This window comes from Rhizomucor pusillus, assembly GCF_041956525.1.
Source record: "Rhizomucor pusillus strain CBS 183.67 unplaced genomic scaffold VTP01scaffold_9, whole genome shotgun sequence".
Classification (NCBI taxonomy): domain Eukaryota; kingdom Fungi; phylum Mucoromycota; class Mucoromycetes; order Mucorales; family Lichtheimiaceae; genus Rhizomucor; species Rhizomucor pusillus.
In genome coordinates this window covers 446,565-469,831 of record NW_027192151.1, presented here as the reverse complement: position 1 = coordinate 469,831, position 23,267 = coordinate 446,565, and the positions used below count along the sequence as shown (strand labels likewise).

Here is a 23,267-nt window from a genome sequence, read left to right as displayed (position 1 = left end):
ATGCTTTGTTCTGAAAATAAATGGATTGCTTGTATGAAGAAAGGAAAACATAATCATGCAACGCTTTAACTCTTTCTCTTTTTAGATTTTCTCTCGTCTTCGTTCGCTACTCTGGCCCGACGGCTGATGAGCTTCTCCAAAACGCGTTTTGCTGATGATTGAGGGAAGTTGGACATCTATTACAAATGGATTGCGTGAGCTTCTTGGAAGTAGACTCGATTTCTGGCGAAAAACACTTACATTGTAGTATGAAGGTGATATATCAAGTAGCCACTCTGCCTTGACTTCAGTGCAGGTACGGATATAGTTACGGGATGTCAACACAAATTCATGATATACAACCCACTCGGGCTTGTGATCAAGACCAGAGGAAGGATGCAACTGCACGACTTGATTATCCTTGACTGTCACGTAGTGACCTGTGCGCTCCAAATGGGCAACTTGCATGAAAAATCCACTGGCCAACGCTTTGCGGATGTTGGTAAAGTAAGCCTTGTCTTCGAAAGGTGTCGATAGCAGATCAATATCGTGTGTTTCCATGGTACGTTTAAGCTGCTGGCGTACATTGTCTGCAGACTTGAGAGATCTATGGTTTAAGAAGTTTTCCCAACACCAGTTGCCATCCTCGTTATCTATACAGAAAAAAGTTATCAGTCAGACCATTTCTTCAGAGCATAGAGACACGGGGATGACTTACTAATTTTGTATGCGTGGTAAGCGTTCAAGAGAGTCAAATGGTCACCATCAGCGTGAATAAACTGGGCCTTTGCTTCATCAGCTGCCTTGCGAGCTTCGTTGGGACGCATGAAAATTTGGGGCACTAAACATCTTCGTAAGTTATCATGTATTTGCATAAATCTTCTATTGCTTCTTACCAGACAGCAATGCAGCGATGGAGAGGATTTCATTGGAACACCGGTATTTGGGACTTTCAATGAGCATTTTGCAAAGTTGTGGATCCAGAGGGAACGCAGACATGAGCTCACCCGTTGGGGTCAGCTCACCATCATCATCCAAAGCACCCAAATAGTTGAGGAGTTCAAGAGCACGCATCAAGGTCTCAGGTGCCGGAGGATCCATAAAGTCAAAGTGGACAAGATCATCGATACCGAGCTTCTTCAATTGCAACACAACAGTGCCAAGATTGCTTCTCAGGATTTCAGGATAAGTTTGTTCGATCAACTCCTTGTTGAATGCAGCCTCAGTGTATAATCGGAAGGCTTTGCCTGGCCGTGTACGACCAGCACGACCGGCACGCTGCTGAGCACTGGCCTTGGAGATTGGAGATACGAGCAAGGATTCGACTCGGATACGTGGGTTGTAGACCTTTTGCTTGGCGAAACCAGGATCGATGACATATACAATACCATCAATTGTCAAAGATGTTTCAGCAATGTTTGTAGATACGACAACTTTGCGTCCGGGAAGACCTCCAGGTTTGCGTGGTGGCGGTGCAGGATCGAAGATCCGTTGCTGAGCAGATGGAGGCAATGTCGAGTAGAGCGGGACTACTTTGAGAGGACCGCATCCAGTCTGCAAATATTGCTGATCACTTTCGGCTTTGATCTTTTTGCATGCTTGCTCAATTTCCTCTTCACCGGTCAAAAAGACTAGGATATCGCCTTCTGGCTCGCTCAGGTGAATCTGCAACACAGTTCGAATTGCAGCCTCCAAATAATCCCTTTCTGGTTCAGGTGTATAATAGATTTCGACAGGGAATGTTCGGCCAGGAACAGTCTAAAGAATGACCCAGCGAAGAAATATGTAAATTCAATGTTCAATTTGTTACCATTTCCTTGATAAACTTACCAAAAGAGGTGCATTGTCAAAATACTTTTGGAATTTACCAGCGTCCAATGTGGCAGACATGACAATGACCTGCAAGTCCTTTCGCGAACGACAGATCTAGCAAATTTTCACGCATTTAGCATATATAATGCAAAAAAGTGTTCCCTACTGCGGCAAGACAAACCTCCTTCAAAAGACCCATCAAAATATCAGTGTTCAATGTACGTTCGTGAGCTTCGTCAAGGATGACAGCCGAGTACCGGGACAATTTTGGATCAGTCATGGCTTCACGCAGAAGCATACCATCAGTCATGTACTTTAGGAAAGTTTTCGGGCCGGTGTTGTCTTCGAAACGAATGCTGTAACCGACTTCTTCACCGAGCTGAACATCCATTTCATCGGCCACACGCTGCGCAACAGACATGGCTGCGACACGACGAGGTTGAGTACAAGCGATCTGCTTGCCCCTCAAGTGAGGCAATTCGTCGTATACCAGGAACTGCGGAATCCTAACGCGATCGTCAGTCAGTGCCGCGTTACGACAATGATCCCCAATACGTACTGCGTGGTTTTGCCAGACCCTGTCTCACCAACCAAGACAACAAACTGGCTCTTGTGGACCATATCTAGGAACTCGGAGCGTTGTGCATGAACCGGCAACTTTCGACGGCCCTCCAAGATCTGCTGGTACTTTGCTGAATAGGGCTTGTTCGTGAACGGGTTGAGCTTGCCATTTTCCAGCTTCTCAGCCTGCTCTGCAGTCGTCTTTCTAGGAACCATTCCTTTGAACGGATCGGCATCGTCGCCGCCGTTGATCTTGCGCTGAGAAGGTGGCAAGTGTGCCAGGTACGGATTTTCCTTGCTCATGAGCACACACAGGAAAATTGTGCAGGAAAAAGCAAAGGACAGTCCCTCTCCGCTCTCGCAGTTATTTCTTGATCTGCGGAACGATGAGTTTGAGCCACAAAAATTAATTGGGTGCTTGCTTAAACTAGATTTACTGTTGTGATTCCATACAGACAAAAAATGAAAAAAAAAACAGGGAAACATATAATCAGGTCAAGAAGGAGTGTAAGCGAGCTAGTTAATAGCCGTAGAAGGATAAGCTTGAATGAGTGTATGTAAAAACAGCGATACTGTGTGGTGTGTGGAAAGTTGTATCCTCGTAACCGAATAGGAAAAATGCAGCAGCCATTTTGAAAGGTTGAGGCGAGAGTGTACAGAGAAATATAATTTACATCAAATGTACAGCGTTCCAGCCACCTTAAAGACAATGTTAGTTAATGACATCAAAGGTAAAATAGAAAAAAAAGGTATAATACAGCATGTTAAGATCAATTACCATTTTGTCCCAGCCGTGAGTAGTAGTAATACAGGGTATATAAAGAGGGAGGTTGTATTTTACATTCTGGAAAAGAGGAGAAAGAAAAAGACAAGACGAGAGTGAAAGATAGAGAGGACAAACGAGGATGATGTGATATGAAATGTAAAAGTGGTTGCATTTAGGTAAGCGGTAGTTTTTATATACAATTTTTTTCCTTGTTCCTCTTGCAATAACCCCTCTTGTTCGCTCAAGTCGATTATTTTTTTTTCTTTTTGGAAGATCTCCAAGTTTTCTGAATAGAAGGTGTTTGAGGGTGCCTTGTTTGGTGTTTTGGCTTGCTTTGTGTCTATTTGTATCCTCGTGATTGGTACATATCTCCTGGACCGCGCTCTAATTGTCGATCACGGTAGATATGCGCCATCTCTATCACATTGGTGGAATCTTCTAGCCTTCGGCCGCCAGCATACCATTCAAGATCTGTTTCCTCGTCTTCGTCGTCGTCGTGGTGGCCAATAAGCGGCCTTGTTGGCGCGTATTTGTCTGTTACGCTTTTCTTTGACGAGCGCGGATGTGACGAAGGTGGCAAAAGGGGAACTTCCTGCGGGTGCAGTGAGGCTGGTGATGTTGACGCTGCTGTGGCTTCCACAACAGTGGAGGATGCATCGTCTTCATCGAATTTGTACAGGCCCTTGACACCTTCGGTAGATTCATCCAGATCTAACTCGTTCTCACCAACGCTTTGGAACTGCAATTCATGGTCACCCTTGAATTTGATCACAGACAATCGTTTCACAGTCTTCTTCCGTGTAAGACGGCCTTTGGATGTCTTTGTTATGGACTTTGTGCTCTTGGACTGGCCGTACAAGCGAGGTAGCAGGTGCTTGACACGTTCGTGAACCATAGGAATTGGCAGCTCGCTTAGGAAAGCAGGTTCACCGAAACGAACACCGAGGTTCTGTTGGCGATATTGTTTTTGTTGTGATGATGAGTGATGCATCGCTGGCTCGAGGCGACGATTATCAACAGTATAGTAGTACACGTGAGGATCGAACCTTCTCTTGCAGTAGAGTTTGAAGGCGGCTGTGAAAATCGGGAGCGGAATCATAGAGTAAGCCGGCCCTGTGGCTCCTTTAAGGTTTAGGACCAGTATCATAACAATTTGAAACAATATAGTCGAAAATAGAAGGCGGTTCACTAGCACGCGCCAGATCTGACCGCCTGTTTCCACGTTCGTCACGTACACGTACCTGAAGATCGAAACAAAGTGAGTTAGGCGAAATATGATTGTGTCATAGGTGTGTTTACATGACTTACATTAGCAGGTACCGGAACACCATAGTTGCAAGCATAAAGTAAATAAGGGTGAATGGTAGCACTAGTGGCGCAATAACAGAGTAAACAAGTCCGATCGTGAAGAAAAATATGAGCACGTTGTAAAATAACGAATAATCGAAGGGTGAGGGCCGTGTAAACTCCTACATAAGAAATGCGATCAATCTCTCTCTCCGTGACACTTTCTTTTTTTCCATGTGTACTGAATGTTTACATACTTGTAACTGTCGAGGACTGGGTCTCGTAAAGAATTTTCTAAACGCGTAGTTATTTTGTTAGCACTGCTCCTTTTGCTTTCTCTCTTTTGCCTATTTTTGTCTCTCGGATTTATTATCCTCACCTTAGCGTGATTGATATCAAAGCAAACACTTGAGCCAAGTCCATGATCACACCCAGCCCTTTCAAGGATACATAGTTCACCCAGAAGGTGGAGACATCTAATGTAACCAGTGAGTTTAGTATAAACCTGATCCTATTTCTTTTCCCTTTCAACCCCTACGCTGCTGTTGCAACGGTAAAGACGTACCACAAATGTTCTTTGCCACTTGAGTCAAATTGTCCGCCATGGTCGAGAAAAAAGCGGCTGCAGTCAATGCCTCGGTACCGTCGACGGCTGCAGAAATCTGAGAATACATGCCGAGGAGCGTTGACGAGATTGTGAAAACAAGCAAGTGATTGACGATGAAGAAGATGTACAGCTTGGATAGCACCTGACGATCCAAACTAGATTGGGTCAAGTAACCTTGCTGCTGAGACAATATGCGCAGCACCTTGGGCAGGATAAAAAAGAAAAGTGCCATGACGACCGGCGCAAAGTAGGAGCTGAGAAGCGAAACAAACGTGCGATGCTGTTTAATAAACACATCTCCGTTTGGAAAGATGCGGAGGATTGATTTAACGTTGCTGGATGCGGATACGAGACTGGACGGGATAAAGAAAAGGAATACAAAGCCGTAAAATAGGACACTTCCAACGAGTCGTTTGCTTCTTCGAACATGTTGATTCATCGATAGGTTGGTCCATATGATATCCTTTGGTTGCGGTGCCAAATCAATGTCAATCGTATTCAGCAGCAGTGCTTGTTTGAAGCGTAGATCTTTTGCTACTGCGTGTGCCTGCGATGCATGCGCGAAACTCATCCAGCCATAATTGGTCGGTTTGTTGGACATTATGTTGGACCGCAGGTTTGTTATTTTTTCGGTTAGGCTTTGGACGCGTTCGGTGTAATACTCGATCGCATCCACTTTTCGTCCTCCACACATGCCAAAGAACCGTCCACCGATTCTGATCAAGGGTCTCTTACCCTTTACGAGTTGATCACCTTGGAGATGGCTGGATAGCAAAATTTCCAATTTTCGCACAGCTTGCTCGTGCTCATCTACGTATCTCGCAAGCTGGTTGTTTCGTCGTCCAATACACACTTGCTCAGGATCGTGCTTCAGCTTGAGCTTTGATACCCAGTCCGCCAACGCTTCGTCTGATTGAAGACTGGTAGGCACGTTGAGGATCAGCAGCGTTCGTGAATGCATGGATCGCTGATACTCTATGCTTTCGAAATAATGCTGCCGCAACTGGACATACGAGCGATAGTTGATATGTAAGGCACGGTAAATCAGCAGCGAAAACAGCCATGTGCCGACACTATGCGCCCAGTACCATTGAAGATTTCCGTCCGAGTGAAACTTGCCGTCATAGTAATTGATCGTGGATATCGACAAAAAGTCGACGCCTGCAGTGTTAATTCTTGTCACTAACACAATCCATTAGAGTACATTTTAAAAAGGGCAGTATATACCAGGATTAGGTGGCCATTCCCTAAAACGTTCTAGTGTAAGCGCTAAATTGTTCCATAAGCAGCGAGACAATGATTTCAATTTTATGAGCAGTTCTCCTTACCCAGTCTTTGATGTAGCAACAATGTTGATCGGTATAAGTATGCATATACCGATTGCAGTCATCCAATACAGCAACCGGCGAAGCATCCGCATGAAGCGTATGAAAACGATTGCGTCGTATCCGATCATGGGCAACAATTGCTCTTCCTCTGCCTTGATCACAGGCTTACACCATGAAAAAATTCCATGTGATATAGGAGGCGGCTGTGTTCTGATTGTCGGGAGTCCATATTTTAGCTCTAAACATCGAACGAAACACGCGCTCTCTATCGAGTGAGAAAGCAAGCTTACGTCTTGGTAGCGTATTTATATCTCGGAGCGTAGACCACTTCAGGCATCAAGGGACGGAACATGAATATTCTGCAAGAGCGCTGTGGCGTTGCTGCACATGTATATCTTACGTGTATGGTTCGGTCGCAAGATAATAAACACAAGAAAGATGCCGAATGTGATAGCGAAATTGATGCCAAGCGTGGTAGCCATGCCATCCAATGACATTTTGCTATCAGATTTCATGAACTGATCCAGCTCGTGTAGCGTATCCATGGTGATTAGAACGAACGACTATTATGTATATATGTGTGGTGCGTGTAGAGGAACAGATCGTCCAGTTGGCGATAGTAAAACAAAAATGCAGAAGAAGAAGAAAAGGAAAAGGAAGGAGTGCTAAAGGACAATGGGTCAAGTTAGGTTTGTTAAAAAAATATAACAATTTTGGACGTGAGTGTAACGTACGCCCAAAAGTTCAGGCGTTCTGATTTGATGCAGTAAAGCGGAGAAGTCGATTTCATTTCATATTGTGCATCTCACAAAGGGATTAGACGTGTTTCGTGAGGAACAAGTCATTGTTGTAGCCATTGAAACCCACCAGCCAGCCCACTAATAATGGCGTCATATCGTAGCTAAATCTACGCGGTGTGGAGTAGAGTTGTGGGTGGAACTGTCTGCAGTGTTTAGTTAAATTCCGTCATCTTTTTTTTTTCGTACCTTTCAGGAGGAGGAAAGTTAGTGCATGCATGATACAAACTAACGCTGCAATAGCTTACACGCTCAAGATGGCGGTGGCCACGTCGTTTACCTCCCTATTCATGCCGCCCAAATGTGGCAGGGTGACCCTGTCGACGCATTTTGCTGCTACTGTCTTGCTTTACCGGCCGAGCGGCGTATCGGGGCAGCAAACTAGCGCGTGCACACAGACAGTAACAAATCGGAGCCATGTCTAAATCCTGCTGCGCACGCATTCACCCGTCTGCTACGTATCAAAAGCTATATCAGTCATTGTCTGCCCTGAGAACGAACGTCATCACCTATTATTGGTCGTGGAAGGGAAGTTTTGCTCCCTCCAGCTGTCAAATGTGACGTAGCACTTATATTCGTCTGTCACAAACTTCGGCACAAGACACATCTAGCATATGATTTTTACCATCTTGATGCGAAACGGAGAGGTGTGCCAAGTTTACATAAGCAGTTGACAACTTTCTCCGCTTTGGGATACTTAGTCTCCCTTCTTCACTGCAGAGATATGATATCCATTTCCCTATTTCTTATTGATCTGAAACCCTCCCTAATTATCCATCTTTCGGTCCTCTCCGTCAGGCTGAGCCCAAAAAGTCTGTCTAGCGGCGCGCTCTAAATAGATTTTATGTAAACGATCTTCTGTAGTGAGCTCGAAAGTTAACGGGAGCGGTGTTACTATGGATCCACTGCTAAGTAAAGGTAAGACGGTGGAACGGTTTCTTTTGAAAGTTATCGAGTGAAAGACACCGCAAAAAATTTCTTGTGAAATTCCGGCAGGTTTCAGGTAATGACCGGTTGGAACGAGAGATAACCGATTGTTAACCAGTGACAGCCTGAAAAACAAGGTCTTTCACGGTTGTCATTGGTTTACGCAGGTTGCTCCGTATAAATGCGTTCCAGTATATCCATGTAAAGTACAATCACCACAGAAAAATACTTTGGGCAACACCTTTTTGCTTTGAAGAAGACTATATACATTAACAAGCCGAGCCGTGTGCGGTGGGCTATGATTTTATTGTAGATATAACAGTAGCAACTTTCTTGGTTGGTGATGCTACGTCTCCAATTGTGTTACTACCAATTTTCATGATCGCTTCCATCTCTTGAACTTGTGACAGATAGCCTAAATCAAGTCTTGATGATGCCTGAAGATTTGTATTTTCATATTCGTACGTTATGTTACCATATTGCTGGTTTGCAGTTAACTGCTGATTTTCCTTGTTACTTGTCTTCCATAGCTCGTCAGCCTTGAAAATTAAAGGGAATAGAACAGGTTCCACTGTATGTAGAATAATTGGATTTGTACAATTCGTTTTGGAATGTACATCCTTCATCGATTTGGTTTTACCGCGAACATACCCACAATATACACAATGATCATCCAAGAAGGATAAATCTTCGTCACTTGCGTCGGGGTTCTTCCATCAATGGCAATTCATGAAGATAATAACATGTCGTCTATGTCTCGCCTACCTTGCAGATGCAGGAGGATTCTCTGATGGATGTACAGGACTTTTTATCATTGAAAGCATGCGATAAGTAGCTGGTTCCTGCTGAAGTTTCCCTAGCTGGAGCTTATAGGCCCTTTTATATGGTGTAGCAACCGATTAGAGATCCCTGGTGCTCAAACTATGTAAGGCGATCTTGCTGCTCGAATATGAGTTTGAACCGGTGATTGCTGAGCTTCTAGTGGATCGTTCCTGGAGAAGCAGAGGGAGCGTTGTCAAACTTGCGTTATGCTTTTACGCGCTCGAGCTTTCTTTGTTGCTGAGCCCAAAAAGTATGTATAAATGGTCTCCTTTGTAGGTAGTACTCTGTGACTCGAATACGCGAAAAAGAGTACTTGGCTAAAGTCTAACTGCTTATACCTACTCTTACTAAATAGCTTTGCAAAATTCAATTGAAGAATCTGCTGCCACTGTTCAAATAGGAGACGAGAGAAGATTTGTCTGCAACGGGCAGTAACGGGTATAGTTGGTTATATTTGAAGCAAATTTTTCCATTTGATGATCCGGTATGCAAACTTTAGCAGTAGATGCTCATCGATGGTCGCCTTTGGTCTTCTATCAGTCACGCAGGTGTAGCACAAAAAACGCTCCATCAGAATCTGTTTTGGCGCAGATTTGGAACTATTTCGTTTCTCGGAAGGTTATGAACAGTAGACACTACTGTCTCGTTATTGTTGACAGCATGATGCTTAACACAGTGATTCTATATAGATAGCACATCCGGCATAAAGCCGAGGTGAACGAGCAGAAAATTGTTTACAACTGGTGGGTGCACAGGCCGCAGTGAACGGATTTGATACCTGAATGTTTCTGCAAGACCTTCCTGGTACAGACACGTACCTTGCGTCGTGCCTGTCACACCATCTCGTCGTTGTTCTACCTTTCTCGTAAGACCGGAATTCTTAACTCTGAACGATTCGCTGCTGCGGGCTGCTTTGCCAACAGATGTTATCATGGCGTGTTTTTTTCTTGTCCACGTTGATTTCATTTCACAGAAGGAGTAAAGAAGAGGAGGTCGCATTGAATTCCCTTAAAAGAGCAAAGTGTACAGACCCAAACATCACATGTGACGTGAGACACTGCGAACATGTCCCTTTTCATGTCAATAAATACCATAGCCAGACAAATTACATGCTGTACAAGTTCGGCGGAGCTACCGCATTCTCCACGGCCCCTCAACTGTCGTAAGAATATAACGAACCGGAAAGGGAGGAGATATTCAGGTGTCACCCAGCGTGGCTGAAATTTTCTATCGTCGTCGTTTGTTGACGCCCCTTCTACCAACGGATGTATGCACTTGTCAAATCCCCCACAGCGGCCTCTCCTCCACTTTGTAATCACCAGCCAACACGTAGTGTGACGTAGAGGTAATACAAGATGCATTGTTTGTTTGTCTGTCGGATGATAAGAAAAAAGTTGAGTTGTAGTCTAGGGACAGAAACGGCAACGTCAAGCAGCTAGCAGTATATAGACGTAGATCCCGCTCAACTAAAAAGCTACATATCTATACCGCGTGAGGTCCGCGAGAGCGCGGTGTGCGAGCCGGAGCTGCTGCAGCGCCGGATCCATGGAGAGGGGGGCAACGTAGGAGGCCCAATGAAGGCGTGGTCGTAGAATTGTTTCCCACGGAAAAAGGGAGTCATAGGAAAGCGTTGACGATGATGCTAATATATACACATCCCCACTACCTATAAAGCGTCATCGTCATCTTTGTTGAGAACAAGGGCCCGCAAGGACCATGCTGTGTTACCGGGCTTTGAATCAAAAAGCTGGTGGATATCGCCTTTCGTTTTCTCTTCCACTTTTTTTTTTCTTTTCCCTCCTTTCTTTATGGCGAATAACAAGCGCAGATTTATCTCCAAGACAGTTGGCCTCTCGCTTGGGTTCCTAGGCATTGTGGGCCTAGTGTTATCGCTGGTGTCTCTCCTACCTGTGAATCTATACAATATCTTTATTACCGTCAACGCCCTGACGGAGCTGTTAAAATACGAGCTGGACAAGAACAACAAGGAGGACTGGTGGACACTTTCACCGACGGCCACCGTTTACTCTGTCTTTCTGGCAGGCTCAATCGTCTCCTCGCTGATTGTCGTAATCCTCGTACTGGCTACATGCTTTCGGCAGGGAGTGCATCGCTCCTCTACACGACGACTGCCTGGGTCGCAACGCAGCACAGCAACAGCTGCTGCCACGGCACCTCCTCAAACAACCAGCTCTGCTGGACCTTCAAAGGCTGGTAGCGACCTAGAATCACATCAGGACAAACCCGCAACGAGTTTGTGGACGAGCCGCGTGGGCGCCCTTGTATTTGTGGGGCAAATCGGTTGGGCTCTTTTTGGTAAGAAACAAGAGAATTTATATGTTTGCAGAAGACAATGCAGGTTTCGCTGACTAAAAAATCTCAGGCACACACTTGCTGTTCTTCAAGGATGCACCCATCCTCCCAGGGACCGTGCGCAAGTCGACAATGATCTCTGTTTTGATCCTTTGGGTCAACTACCTTATCGTCACCGTGTTCTCGTTTATCCTCTTTTGCGCATCTTTCTTTATCATTCTCGGAGCACGGCGGCGTAGGTCCCGACGTCGCCATCGCAATACCAGCTATACTCCTTCGTCCTCCTCCTTTTCCTCCGGCGAGGAAATGCAATACCACCGTGAGGAGACAACACCGCTTCTGATCAACATGTCTTGAAAGGGTGTCGGATGACAAGGCTGAAAATCAAAGGAAAAAAGTTTCACTCAAGTTATACCTATATTACATCTCGTTATATATACATATCACACACATACATTTTTACGCACTCTCTCGCACACACGCAAGCACGCACGCACGGCCGCCTTCTTTATCCGGTCTGCCTCGCTCAAGTATATATATTATATATATCCCTGTTCATAATATCCCCCATACACTTTATTTAAAAAGATATTCCCCCACCTCTCTCTCTGTCTCTCTCCGTATCGTATCCTTCCAAAGCATCATGTATCATTCCTTTGTATACAGAACTGGTTTTCCCGCGATGATATTCCAATTGCCGTCTGGAAGCAAATGATATCCTGCCGTTAGCAACGCACTATTTCGCATCACATTCCTTGCAAATTCTTCAGTTGCTCAGTTTGAGCGTATCAGAGTAAAACGTGTTTTGTAGAATGACGGTGATGCGCATGGTAAAGCAAAGGGAAAACCACGCGAATTTACATCATCAGCTGCCAGATGCGCTGATTCGATTGTATAAGCTGACTCTTGATCTCCCATGTTAACGTACAATTTATTGCATTTGTAGAAGTTCTGTGAGATAAGCATTCTGTTGCAGCTCTGTCTTGTATCGTTCGCGAATATCACGTATCGATGCCAGCATCGCTTGCGGATCTGGATTATCCCCTCCTCCAGTCTTTTGTGCTATCTCTTGGATCATCTTCTTGACTAGCTTAGTTCCATCCTTTTCAATCGTGCATCTGTCAACATCGCGTCGTGAATGAATAGATCGCTACGAGAGTTACCTCAACGTCTTTTTTGCTATGTTTTCTCGAAAGATCTTGCTCTGGAGCATCTAGTGGATTACAGAGTTGCATCAATAAATCATATTCATTGGATATTTTTGAGGATTATCATGATGGTACCTGAATATTCTTCCAGTTCAGCAGCTTTTCGTTTTGCCAATCTTACCACGGTGTCTGGAAAATGAGCAAGCTCTGCAACATGGATACCGAAACTTTGGTCACAGACACCTTCCTCAACTTTGTACAGCAATGTAATATCTCTGCTGTCTCCTTCGCTGATGTGAACTGCAACGTTTAGATTCCTGACATGCGGTACAGTTTGCGACAACGTGGTAAGCTCGTGGAAATGCGTGGCGAATAAGCAGAAAGCACGTATTTGCGTCGCAATGTGCCTTTGAGGAATTGTGAGAAGTCGGAATGCATACAACATCGGTACGGACTACATACTCAGAAATTGCCCATGCTAAACCAAAACCATCGTATGTGCTTGTGCCTCGACCGAGTTCATCAATGATAATCAGCGATTTGTCCGTAGCAGTCTATGCAAAATTTTGTAAGCGAGAAACATAGGATGATTACCATCGAAGGTACAACAAACCTTTAGAATAGTTGCAGTTTCCAACATTTCGGCCATGAATGTCGAGACACCCTTGAGCTGGCTATCCCCTGCTCCTACACGGGCTAGGATACAGTCGAAGACGCATAAGCTGGCCTCGCTGCATGGAACGAAGCATCCGACTTGCGCCATGAGTGCGATAACGCCAATCTATGCACAGAGTGGTAAGTGTCAATTCTCATACATTTCTCCTTTTTCATTTACCTGTCTGATGTACGTCGATTTTCCGCCCATGTTCGGGCCGGTAATGATTTGAAACTCTGATCGATCTACGAGTAGCATATAGATAAACATGACTGTTCATGAGATTTGAAAATATGGCAGTAAGTAACCTTTTTCGAGCTCGACATCGTTGGGTATAAAGTTGACATCGTCTTGTGCTTCTAGGCACGGATGACGAGCATCGCGAAGAATAACGCTGCCTTCTCCTGCCGTTACGGAAATATTTGAGCGTCATCGCTTACGGGGCTGTCCACGCTGTCTCTGCTTACCACATTCATACATTGTGGGTCGCACATACTGGTCTGGTGCCTCAATGGATGCCTGTGCAAAGCTGCATTGAAATAGTCAACAATCATAAAGGACAGAAAGAAAAGGATGCTGTCGTACCTTAGTAATACATCCATGTGTGCGATGACTCCACCCAGTAACTCGAGGACTGGGCAGTATGTTGCCACAATGTTAATGACTTCTTTGACTAGATCACTTTGGCGCCGTTCATAATTATGGCATAGTTCGTTCCAGGCTGCACTGAGTTCTTTCATGCGATTCGTTGTAAAGTAGGTACCTGCTTTCTGCGTAGTATATTCGATGTAATCGGATTTGTTTCGGATAGCCGAGGCTTCTGTCCGTCCAACTCGGAAACAGTATCCATACACGCTGTGTTTCTCAAGTTTAAGCTTCTTTTCAATATCTAGTCGCAATTTATCGCCGACCTAGAAAGAAATTAAAGATAAGGAACGATTCCCCATTGTCTCTTTTCAGAATAATTTACCCTTCGATGTTCCTGATCCATAAGATCTCTAGTCGAGTCGATCTTTTGTCGCAGACCTAACACCAGCTTAGTAACGTGTAGAACATAATGTAACATCACTGCTTACCCTGTAGATCCTCATCAAAGTCGGGTTTGATCAGAAACTCGTGATTTTCCACAGCCTTCAAATCAATAGTTGTTTCCACAAGCTCTTGCAACTTCAAAAGTTTCTCGTGATAACCCTACATCTATATTTATATCGGCGCGTATAATGTTCATCTTACACAAACGTACCTTGATGGGAGATATGTATGTTTCATCTACAAGCGTTGCTCTCTCTTCTTCGTCAGGTCGCTTTTCCTCTAATAACATCAACATAACCGGTAAACGAATAACTACTTGATATATACGGACGACATCCTGCAAAACTCTGGAGTTGAGTGTCAAATTCTCAGCAGTGATCGCAAAGATTACTCACATGTAACGTAGCGATGCCTCTTTGAAAACGCTTTGCAAGCCTGTGCAGATCTGGGACACTCTTGAGATGGTCGCTTTGCAGTGACTGTCGAAGTTCTGTATCGTTGAAAAACACTTCTACGAGATCTTGGCGACGATCTTAAAGTAGAGTCAACGTGCTGAAATACTGGATACATAGTATCCAAGCACCTACTTATTTCCTCGATACTTAGCAGAGGCTGTTTGAGCCATTGCATCAATAGCCGACTTCCTTGCGCAGTTTTGCATTTGTTTAAAAGTCCATATAAGCTCATAGTCTTTTGTGAGCCATCCTGCGGACCAGGCATCAGATTGAGTGCTGTTAGCGCAGACGCATCCAAACGCATGTACTGAGAGAGGTCGTGATGTTTCAGCTTGTACTGTTTGAAGCTCGTTTCATCGGAAAGCAGCTAATCACATGTTGTCAATTTTCAGCAATGACAACCTGCTGATAAGTGCAATGTACGTACGGAAAGATATTTGATAAGACAAGCGCTGGCAGACATTGCATTTTTCATCTCGAATGCAGCTACAGTGATAATTGTGAGCGCAACTTCCCTGCAGCAATAAAATCAGATCTGTACTTACGCAAAGCTGCTACAGATATTTCACCTTCCAGCAAACGATTGAGATCTTGTTCAATATTCTTGGGATTAAAATCAGCTATTGAAGAGTTAGCATGACTGCAGACCTTTCGGTTGTTTATTGAGTACAAACCTTTCGGACGCTCGGTGACAACGACCCCGCAGCGGTCAAGGATACTCATTAATTTAATAGCATCGTAATCTTTTCCAGCTTCGTTCGATGGCATGAGACATTCTTTGACTCCCAATTGAATTATGAGCGACTAGAGTGGTGTAAGCATTACGGAGATCCAGCGTTGATTCGATGAGCAAGACCGACCTCAAAGTTCGAGTATAATTCGTTATCGATGAACTCGGAAACTCCTAGCTCTTTGATGGTGGCGTCTGCAAAAGAAACGCCAACCATTTTATGATCTCCACTTGTTCCCAATCTTACAGCGAGAACTACAGGCGAAGCTGTCATGTTGGAGTTTAGAAATAGAAGATCTTCCACATCCTGCAGATTGCCCGGCGATGCTTTTCGAGTAAGCTGCCATTGTTGCGAGTTCTTTTTCGGCGTCCATATCTCGATTCGAAATTGTTTCGTCAAGAGAGCATCTCGAAGGAATGATTCGGCAACTCCACTCGAAAGACTGACGGTGGGTAAGCCGGTTGTTGCATCGCCTCCCCAGTATTTCAGGACTGTCAAAGTTTTGTACACGTTCTGCGCCACATACGTAGCATCATCTCCGTGAAAAGTGTAGTATCGTTTCTGATTAGCGTCGCGTTCGAAGAGACGGATCGTCCCTTGCTCTGCCTATATCATGTCGGTGGGATCGAGATCACTAGGGTGCCTGCATAAATTCGCTTACTTCGTCCAAGGATCGGTAAAACTTGACAAACGATAGTTGCTCAGGCTTGTCTTTGGCAAGCAGTTAGTTGACGGCGTAGTTTTAGTGTTCTGTTCCAATTTAGCGTACCAACGTCCGGAGTAGATTCTTTGGGTGAACTCATGTGGAAACTGCAGCAGGAGGTGATCGCGCCCGGCTGGTCAGAATTTTGACAGCGTGTCGCGCGCGCCGACTTCGTGTCACCTCCAGTGCACTGTAATCCCAGCCCATGCAGCAGACCACAAAAGGACAAATTTTCAAAGGCCATCGCAGCTGAAGCTCGTATATCTTTGATTTAGGAAAGCCCGTTTTAAAGTCGTTATAGTCCTTTATGCTGTATACTTGGACTGTCCTTTATCTTTGAAAATGTTTTCATGTACATGTATGTAGGTTTACGTAAACATAGTCTCTTTATCATATCATTGATTGCACCGTTGTCTCAAATCCTTGCCATCTTGCTTGGATTGCACGTGTCAACCTACAGTTACGGTGCATCTGTGGTAGGATGGTATATGACGGCCATTAAACAATACAATGCACGCATTAATGTGCATGATCAACCGCCTATATTGTGAGTGGAGAAATACAGCAGCAGATCTGTATGCTTTTATTTTGAAATGGGCAGATACGCAGAAGTATAGGACAGCAGTGTGAACTGTCAATCGCCATCTATTAACCCGGAAAATAACACTTAGCCGACGGCCCGACGGCACCCGCAGGCATAGGAGCCGCAATTCCGTGAAGAGATTTACCCGACAAGGATGGAACACCACTGTAATATTTGGGAAGCGAACGAACGAACGATACGCCATGCCAAGATCTGCGCGAGTTATCTAAATTTCAATCCTTAGACTTCTTTGGAAACCCCAAAGACGTACAATTTTTTTCTTTCTGAGAAGCAAAATCGGCTTGTGTTCCATAACTATTTTGCAACCTCCAACATAGTTTTTGTGCCAGACGAACGAAAACCAGCTGGAGAACCGCAAACAAAAGAACACACACTCTCTCTCTGCTGCTTTGCAAGTCGGCGTGCTACAATAGAGTCAGCATGCATTCGTGGTCTTCGTCGTCCTCGTCGTCTGACAGCGACGAGTCCAGGATGGCTGATCGAGAAAAGTCTGCTCCACCACCAGTAACGCAGCTTCACATCGACCAGACATTACTTGCACGACCTACTGCTTCGTCGCCACCACCTTCTCGCACGCACTCTAGCCCGTCATCGCCGTCTAGTCCACGCACCTCCACCACCACCCTTACTCCCGCTTACAGATTCACAAGCCAAAGCCGACTATGCATCCTATCATCAATTTTGTTCTCAGTTTTTGCCTTGCTTGTTATTCTTGATTCGTTTATACACCATCAAAGAGACGTTAATGGATGTAAAGAAAGCTACATGCGACCTAGCTATATTCGTCAGACTGGATTCGATAGTGAAATGACGCGATTTGCTGGCAAGTACGCGCTATACCTGTATCGAGAAAAGGATGTGGACGTCTCGGATCAGGTAAATTTCAGCGCTCGTGCAAATTTTCAGGCTGTAAGCTAACTGCATGCTTCTTTTTGCTAGCCGACAGGCGTACCAGTATTATTTATTCCTGGACATGCAGGCAGCTACAAGCAGATTCGATCTGTTGCAGCCGAAACTTCCTATTACTATTACCAGCATTATGCTCGAAATCCAGAACTAGCCGAACTTGGAATGCGGAACCTTGACTTTTTCACAGGTGCGCAGCAGGGATATGTATCTGACTTATTAGCGGGAGCTAAGCCGATTTGCATTTGCAGTGGACTTTCACGAAGAGTTTTCAGCGTTGCATGGACAGTCATTGTTAGAGCAAGCCGAGTATCTGAACGATGCGGTTGATTATATCCTGAAACTTTATCCTCTATCCCGCAAGTCAAATGCTCAAATGAACGCTAAACTGCCTGATCCAACATCTGTCATCATCGTGGGTCATTCCATGGGTGGCGTGGTCGCACGCACCATGTTCATGCTCAGCAACTACCAACCCGGGTCCATCAACACCATTATCACCATGTCTACACCGCATAGTCTGCCGCCTGCACCGTTTGACTGGAAAATATCAAAGATATACGATGATATGCATCGATTTTGGGTTGACGGTTTCAACGTTGCAGCCGACTTGGACTGGACTCGTTCCCATAGCTTGAAAGATGTCATGCTCATATCCATAGCCGGTGGTACCCTGGACAATATCGTCTGTTCCGATTCAGCGAATGTCGGCGCGTTTTTACCGCCTTCGAACGGTTTCACGGTGTTTACCACCGCGATTCCGCATGTTTGGACAGGCACGGATCACTTGTCGATCATTTCATGCAAACAGCTTATGCGTGTGCTGGCTAGAAGCATGCTTAATATCGTCGATGCTCGTCGCCCATCACAGACAAAGCCGTTAGAAGACCGTATGCAGGTTATGCAAAAGGCGTTTCTCAGCGGTCTTGAAGATAGGGCGGGAGATGGATCTGATCTAGCATTAGGTAACAGCGATAATTGGAGTTGCCAAGACTCGGACTAAAGTTATAAAAACTTTGATAGGCGAATTCATACATCTTGATTTACCGCAACATGATCACAAAATCTTGGCGCGCGGGGAACGTCTGGTAATCACGGAATCATCATCCACAGGATCACTGACTCTCCTGCCGACATTTGGAGGACCAAACGCGTTCGCTGTTTTATCTGACCAAACCATCACGGACGAGTCTAGGTTCCGTTTGTATTTATGTCGTTCGGCTAAATCAACGGACGCATCGTATATTTCTTGCCAGTCTGCCAACGATATTGCTATCACTATACCAGCGTCGACAACAAAAGATGAGCATCCATTCTCCGGACGAACATTCACGTTTGCCAGCGTAGAGTTTAACGAGATGAAGGATCACGAATGGCTTGCTGTAATGGACGAGGGAGGCACTGAAGGGTTCTTGATCGCCGAGCCATTTAACATGCGTGCAAATTCGCTCACAGTAGACAAGAGCATGTTGACGATCGCACTGGAGGGTGTCCACCTTGACATTGATGCATCGCTGTTCTCATCTGTGCACATTCCAGCCATCGAAAACCCAATGTTAGCATACCACCTCAAAGTATCTCGACCTTCCTGTCCATCGAGTGATAGCATATTTGCACCGTTCTTGCGGCAATCGATATCAACAATGTACGAATCCAAGTTTTACGTAAACATCGCTGGGGACGATGAAGAAACGGACCTATCTTTGCATGGTCGAGCAGCTTTCTCTTCTATGCCTGTTAGCGTCGACAACAATGGCGATCACCGAGGACTGGCGTTACAATTATGGATGGATCCAACATGTGCGGCGCCTGTTAAACTGAGTCTGACCATCGATTGGTACGGAAGCGCCGGGCGCCTCGGATTCCGTAACGGAATAATGCTTGCCGCGTTTGCTTTCATCGTCGTGATGCTGGTGCTCGCTGCACAAATCCGATGTTACAACCAAACTGGTATGATGATGCAATGCTCTTATTTTCTGCAACGCTGTACTGATAGCCGTTTCAAGGTATTTTCCCGCACTTTGGTCAAGGATTGAGCTACTGCATGCGACGAACTTTACCGATTGTCACAGTGATAGTTGCAATGTGCAGCATCTACCAGTGTAAAACACATACCGTTTCAGATGCATTGAATTTCGATATCTCGATTGCATGGCACGAGATCCTTTCAGGCAACACTGACCCGTTCTTTTGGTGGCTACCAGTTGCTGGTTTGGCCATGAGCACGGGCGCTGTTTGCCTGTTGTGGGTTTTTGCGGAGCTGTTGCTCCATATCTGTGCAGCATTCGTGTCGCTTTTCATTGGCAAAGATGGCTCATTCTGGCGATCTGGCAGCAGAGCCAACGAAACCCGAGGTCAAAAATTCCAGCGGAAAGCGATTACGACGGTTATTTTGTTTGCTTTGGTGGCTACGTGCATACCGTATCAGTTTGTATTTGTAGTTGCTTTCATTGTTCATATTGTTACTTGCATTCGTACGCTTTTGCGGACATGGGCAGCGGTATGTTTATGTTTGTTGCATTGATTTACGTTATTGCTGATATGGAGTGATGTAGCCGTCGGAAGAGCGCAAACGAATGAATCGATACCACTACCTGCAGTCTCTACTAATCTTATTTATTACTCTCTTACCGTTTAATTTGCCAATTCTGGTCGTATGGATTCGAAATCTCTCGGTTCACTGGCTGGCCCCCTTCTCATCAGACCACAATGTGTTTGCTATTGCACCGTTCATGCTGTATGTCGAGTTGTTGACAAGCACTCGGAAAATGCTACCTCAAACACAAGGGTAAGTGATACGTTTGTTAGCAGCACATTGTATATGTCTGACGTTATGATTCTAGATTGTGGAGTGTGGCGACATACGTCCTAATGTATGCACAAGTAGTGTATGCATTCCTGTATGGCATAAAGTACACGCACTCGCTGTACTTTTTATCAAACTATTTAATTGCGTGGTACATGACACTGCATATCCGCGAGTCACATCGGTTCTGGTTGCTCGTGCGCTACGTTTTGGAACATATCCATTCATTTGGTAGCAAAAAGCATTCATAGCATCTTGTTCATTGCCCTTATATTTTCCCTTTGTACTTTACACATTTTATCCTCTGTTACTTATTACACGTTCTTTTCTTTTTTTAATTTCGTTCGTTTCGAATTACCTGGCTGTGGATGTATGGCTTGAAAAATGTGGCACTGCTCGTGGCACATGAACCCAGAGTCGATCGCATGATGACACTACAGCGAGTAGATGATGTTTATTTACAGCAGCAGACAAAGACAACAGACAAATGAATGGGTCAGTCCATTATGACAACATTTGCCAAATGATGTTAGTGGCACATTTATCAGCAGCAGCAGCAACAACGGATTAGGAAAGTGAAACTTCTTTTTCATCAGTGCTGCGGATTAGTTTGTCTCACGCCACTCGATTACAAATTGTCACGCTGTTTGTTAATCTTGTTGGAGTGGTGAAAAAAAATATTCTCTACGATTGCGCAGCAAACAAGCTAACTAAATAGTAAGCATATGTAATGGTTCTCGTTTGATGGAGACAATGGGAGAAGATGCTGGAAGCTTTTTATTTCTTGAGATCCCGCCAAATTTCTGTTCTTTACCGTAAAAGGGGAGAAGGGCTGCATCCGTGCGCAGAAAGGGTGCTGCATAGTGCGGAAGGGAGGAGCAGCAAAGTAGCCAATTTGGGTTTCAGGTCATCTCAGACCAAACAATGATTGTTTTGTCAGAACCTTCAAAAGCGGGCTGAACGTTTGATTTGTAAGGTCAGCGCATGTGTTTCAAAATTCTGATTCTTTCCATTTTGCTGCGAAAATTCATCTCTTTCCACTTTTTCTTCCTTCTTCTCTCACACACACATGACATTGTTCAATATGAACAGGCAGTTTCCACTGCCATTTGCACAGCAACCAGACACTTCAAAGACAACCCTTTGGTAAGTCTTGTACCTACTAGGCGGAGTCTCGTCTTGGCTTTCTTATGCTTTTATGCCGTCTAGGATGGGTGATCTCGACAAGCACTGGGATGAGCAGTACGTCCAACAAATCTGGTTCGGTCTTGGCGAAAAAGTTCTCGTCAAGATCATTCGTGACAAATCTCGAGAGTAAGTACTCGCAGCTCCCAAGATCTTGGCATAAATCGTACCTAATCTTGGCATTCTCTGACACACAAAGTGTTAGTGTAAATTATGCATTTGTCGACTTCGGAAACCCTGCCAAAGCAGCCTTCGCCCTTCAGACCTACAACGGTGCGCTGATTCCTAATCACCAACAGAAGCGATTCAAGCTCAATTGGGCTTCAGGTGGCGGACTGTTTGACAGAAGGTACTTGTGCCGGAGTCGCTGCCGAAGTGTCCCGAAACTGACCGACCGACTTCTTTGCAGGGAGGACAAGCAGCCCGAGTACTCGATCTTTGTTGGTGACCTCAGTCCTGACTGGACTGACAGCATGCTTTTGGTAAGTTAAAATTTCTATATTCGGGTTTCGGTTCCCTATTTTGACCCTTTCTCCTTCCTCCTCTTGACAGTCGGTGTTTGCAAGTCGGTACCCTTCATGCAAATCCGCCAGAATCATGACCAACTCCGAGACTGGATTATCACGCGGGTACGGTTTTGTTCGATTCACCGATCCAGCAGACCAGCAGCGAGCACTCGCAGAAATGAACGGCGTAACCTTTGGACCGCTAAATCGACCCATGCGTGTGTGCTTGGCAACACCGAAGCACCGCCCTGCACCGGCAACCTCACCGACGACCAAATCCCCAACACTTCAGCAGGACGACCCGCATAATACAACTGTATTCGTTGGCGGCTTATCCACGCCGATCACCGAACAGGAGCTGCGCGAATATTTTAGACCATTTGGCGAAATTTTGTACACAAAGATTCCACCTGGAAAAGGCTGCGGCTTTGTTCAGTTCGTTTCGAGACGCTCAGCCGAACTCGCTATCCAGCAAATGAACGGTTTCGCTATTGGCAACTCTCGTATTCGATTGTCATGGGGTCGTTCACAGAATGACAAATCCGCAGCGGCCGCAGCCGCGAACGCTGCTGCCGCATTGGCTGCTATGTCGAAGCAGAATCAACTCCTCCAGCCGCTGTCTGCGTAAGTTGTTCTATTTGTAGCAGTCGATGACACAACGGAAGAATGACTCATATTCTATATAGGTCATGCAGGCCCTACTATGATCCCGCGACCGATTTGTCAACTGTGAATACGCCATTCCAGTCATTCGGACAACAGCTGCAGAGCGATATTCTTCCAAGGCGACGACCGTCCTTCTTGGATACTTTCTCGTCCTCTCCTCCAAACTCACGACCAATCGATTGGGATGCGTTCAACTCAAAGTTGCTCGACCTTTCTCACTCGACGTCGACGTCCAATGCAACTAACAGTACTACCTCCTCCTCGACCTGGTCGCTGAACCACATTTACGCTCAGTAATGTATACACGCATTCGCTCTTGCTTTTTTTCCCTGCATTTTGCTTTGTCGTTTCCTACAACTTTCAGCTATTCCTTCTCTTTCCTTTTTCTTTTCTTTTGTTGCATTACAAATCATAGCATTACTTATATATTTGGATATTCCTCACTTTTTTTACAGCCCCAATCCTTGTATATGTTTTCTCTACTCCAATTCCCAGTTATAGTTTTTTTCTCTGCACTAGGTATTAAGCATTCCCTTCCCCCATGCTGTACCCACTGCCCGCAATATATTTCATATCAATACAGATAATCCCCCCTTGAAGAAGGTGTTTATTGTCACATACCATTGTTTCAGTTGGATGCAAGTGCCGATTGAAAAAAAAAGTTGCCAGCA

At 45.1% G+C, this 23,267-nt stretch overlaps 6 protein-coding genes across 6 annotated transcripts; 3 read left to right on the top strand and 3 right to left on the bottom strand.

The window, feature by feature from the left end:
* Positions 1-65: 65 nt before the first annotated feature.
* Positions 66-2,655, bottom strand: VTP01DRAFT_10675 (uncharacterized protein; the record flags this gene model as incomplete). The annotated part of the gene is made up of 7 exons (XM_069379063.1): positions 66-176; positions 241-632; positions 698-820; positions 876-1,737; positions 1,810-1,905; positions 1,973-2,297; positions 2,351-2,655. 7 exons carry the CDS (start codon positions 2,653-2,655, stop codon positions 66-68), a joined length of 2,214 nt encoding a protein of 737 aa, XP_069239075.1.
* An 803-nt stretch (positions 2,656-3,458) lies between these two features.
* Positions 3,459-6,885, bottom strand: VTP01DRAFT_10674 (uncharacterized protein; the record flags this gene model as incomplete). Its single annotated transcript, XM_069379062.1, has 9 exons — positions 3,459-4,359; positions 4,427-4,587; positions 4,663-4,699; positions 4,785-4,881; positions 4,971-6,173; positions 6,240-6,259; positions 6,341-6,550; positions 6,631-6,710; positions 6,772-6,885. The coding sequence occupies 9 exons, from the start codon at positions 6,883-6,885 to the stop codon at positions 3,459-3,461; spliced, it is 2,823 nt and encodes a 940-aa protein (XP_069239074.1).
* A 3,809-nt stretch (positions 6,886-10,694) lies between these two features.
* Positions 10,695-11,556, top strand: VTP01DRAFT_10673 (uncharacterized protein; the record flags this gene model as incomplete). The annotated part of the gene is made up of 2 exons (XM_069379061.1): positions 10,695-11,202; positions 11,270-11,556. The coding sequence occupies 2 exons, from the start codon at positions 10,695-10,697 to the stop codon at positions 11,554-11,556; spliced, it is 795 nt and encodes a 264-aa protein (XP_069239073.1).
* Positions 11,557-12,130: 574 nt separating this feature from the next.
* On the bottom strand, positions 12,131-16,023 carry VTP01DRAFT_10672 (uncharacterized protein; the record flags this gene model as incomplete). Its single annotated transcript, XM_069379060.1, has 20 exons — positions 12,131-12,301; positions 12,363-12,412; positions 12,483-12,754; positions 12,810-12,901; positions 12,961-13,128; positions 13,183-13,247; positions 13,311-13,406; positions 13,470-13,531; positions 13,588-13,913; positions 13,973-14,028; positions 14,079-14,193; positions 14,246-14,371; positions 14,430-14,566; positions 14,622-14,856; positions 14,917-14,975; positions 15,035-15,109; positions 15,164-15,293; positions 15,350-15,826; positions 15,882-15,931; positions 15,990-16,023. The coding sequence occupies 20 exons, from the start codon at positions 16,021-16,023 to the stop codon at positions 12,131-12,133; spliced, it is 2,796 nt and encodes a 931-aa protein (XP_069239072.1).
* Positions 16,024-16,947: 924 nt separating this feature from the next.
* Positions 16,948-20,490, top strand: VTP01DRAFT_10671 (uncharacterized protein; the record flags this gene model as incomplete). Its single annotated transcript, XM_069379059.1, has 7 exons — positions 16,948-17,403; positions 17,467-17,623; positions 17,685-18,398; positions 18,457-19,383; positions 19,440-19,933; positions 19,989-20,221; positions 20,277-20,490. 7 exons carry the CDS (start codon positions 16,948-16,950, stop codon positions 20,488-20,490), a joined length of 3,195 nt encoding a protein of 1,064 aa, XP_069239071.1.
* Positions 20,491-21,308: 818 nt separating this feature from the next.
* On the top strand, positions 21,309-22,893 carry VTP01DRAFT_10670 (uncharacterized protein; the record flags this gene model as incomplete). The annotated part of the gene is made up of 6 exons (XM_069379058.1): positions 21,309-21,385; positions 21,449-21,553; positions 21,624-21,773; positions 21,834-21,906; positions 21,977-22,554; positions 22,617-22,893. The coding sequence occupies 6 exons, from the start codon at positions 21,309-21,311 to the stop codon at positions 22,891-22,893; spliced, it is 1,260 nt and encodes a 419-aa protein (XP_069239070.1).
* Positions 22,894-23,267: the final 374 nt, after the last annotated feature.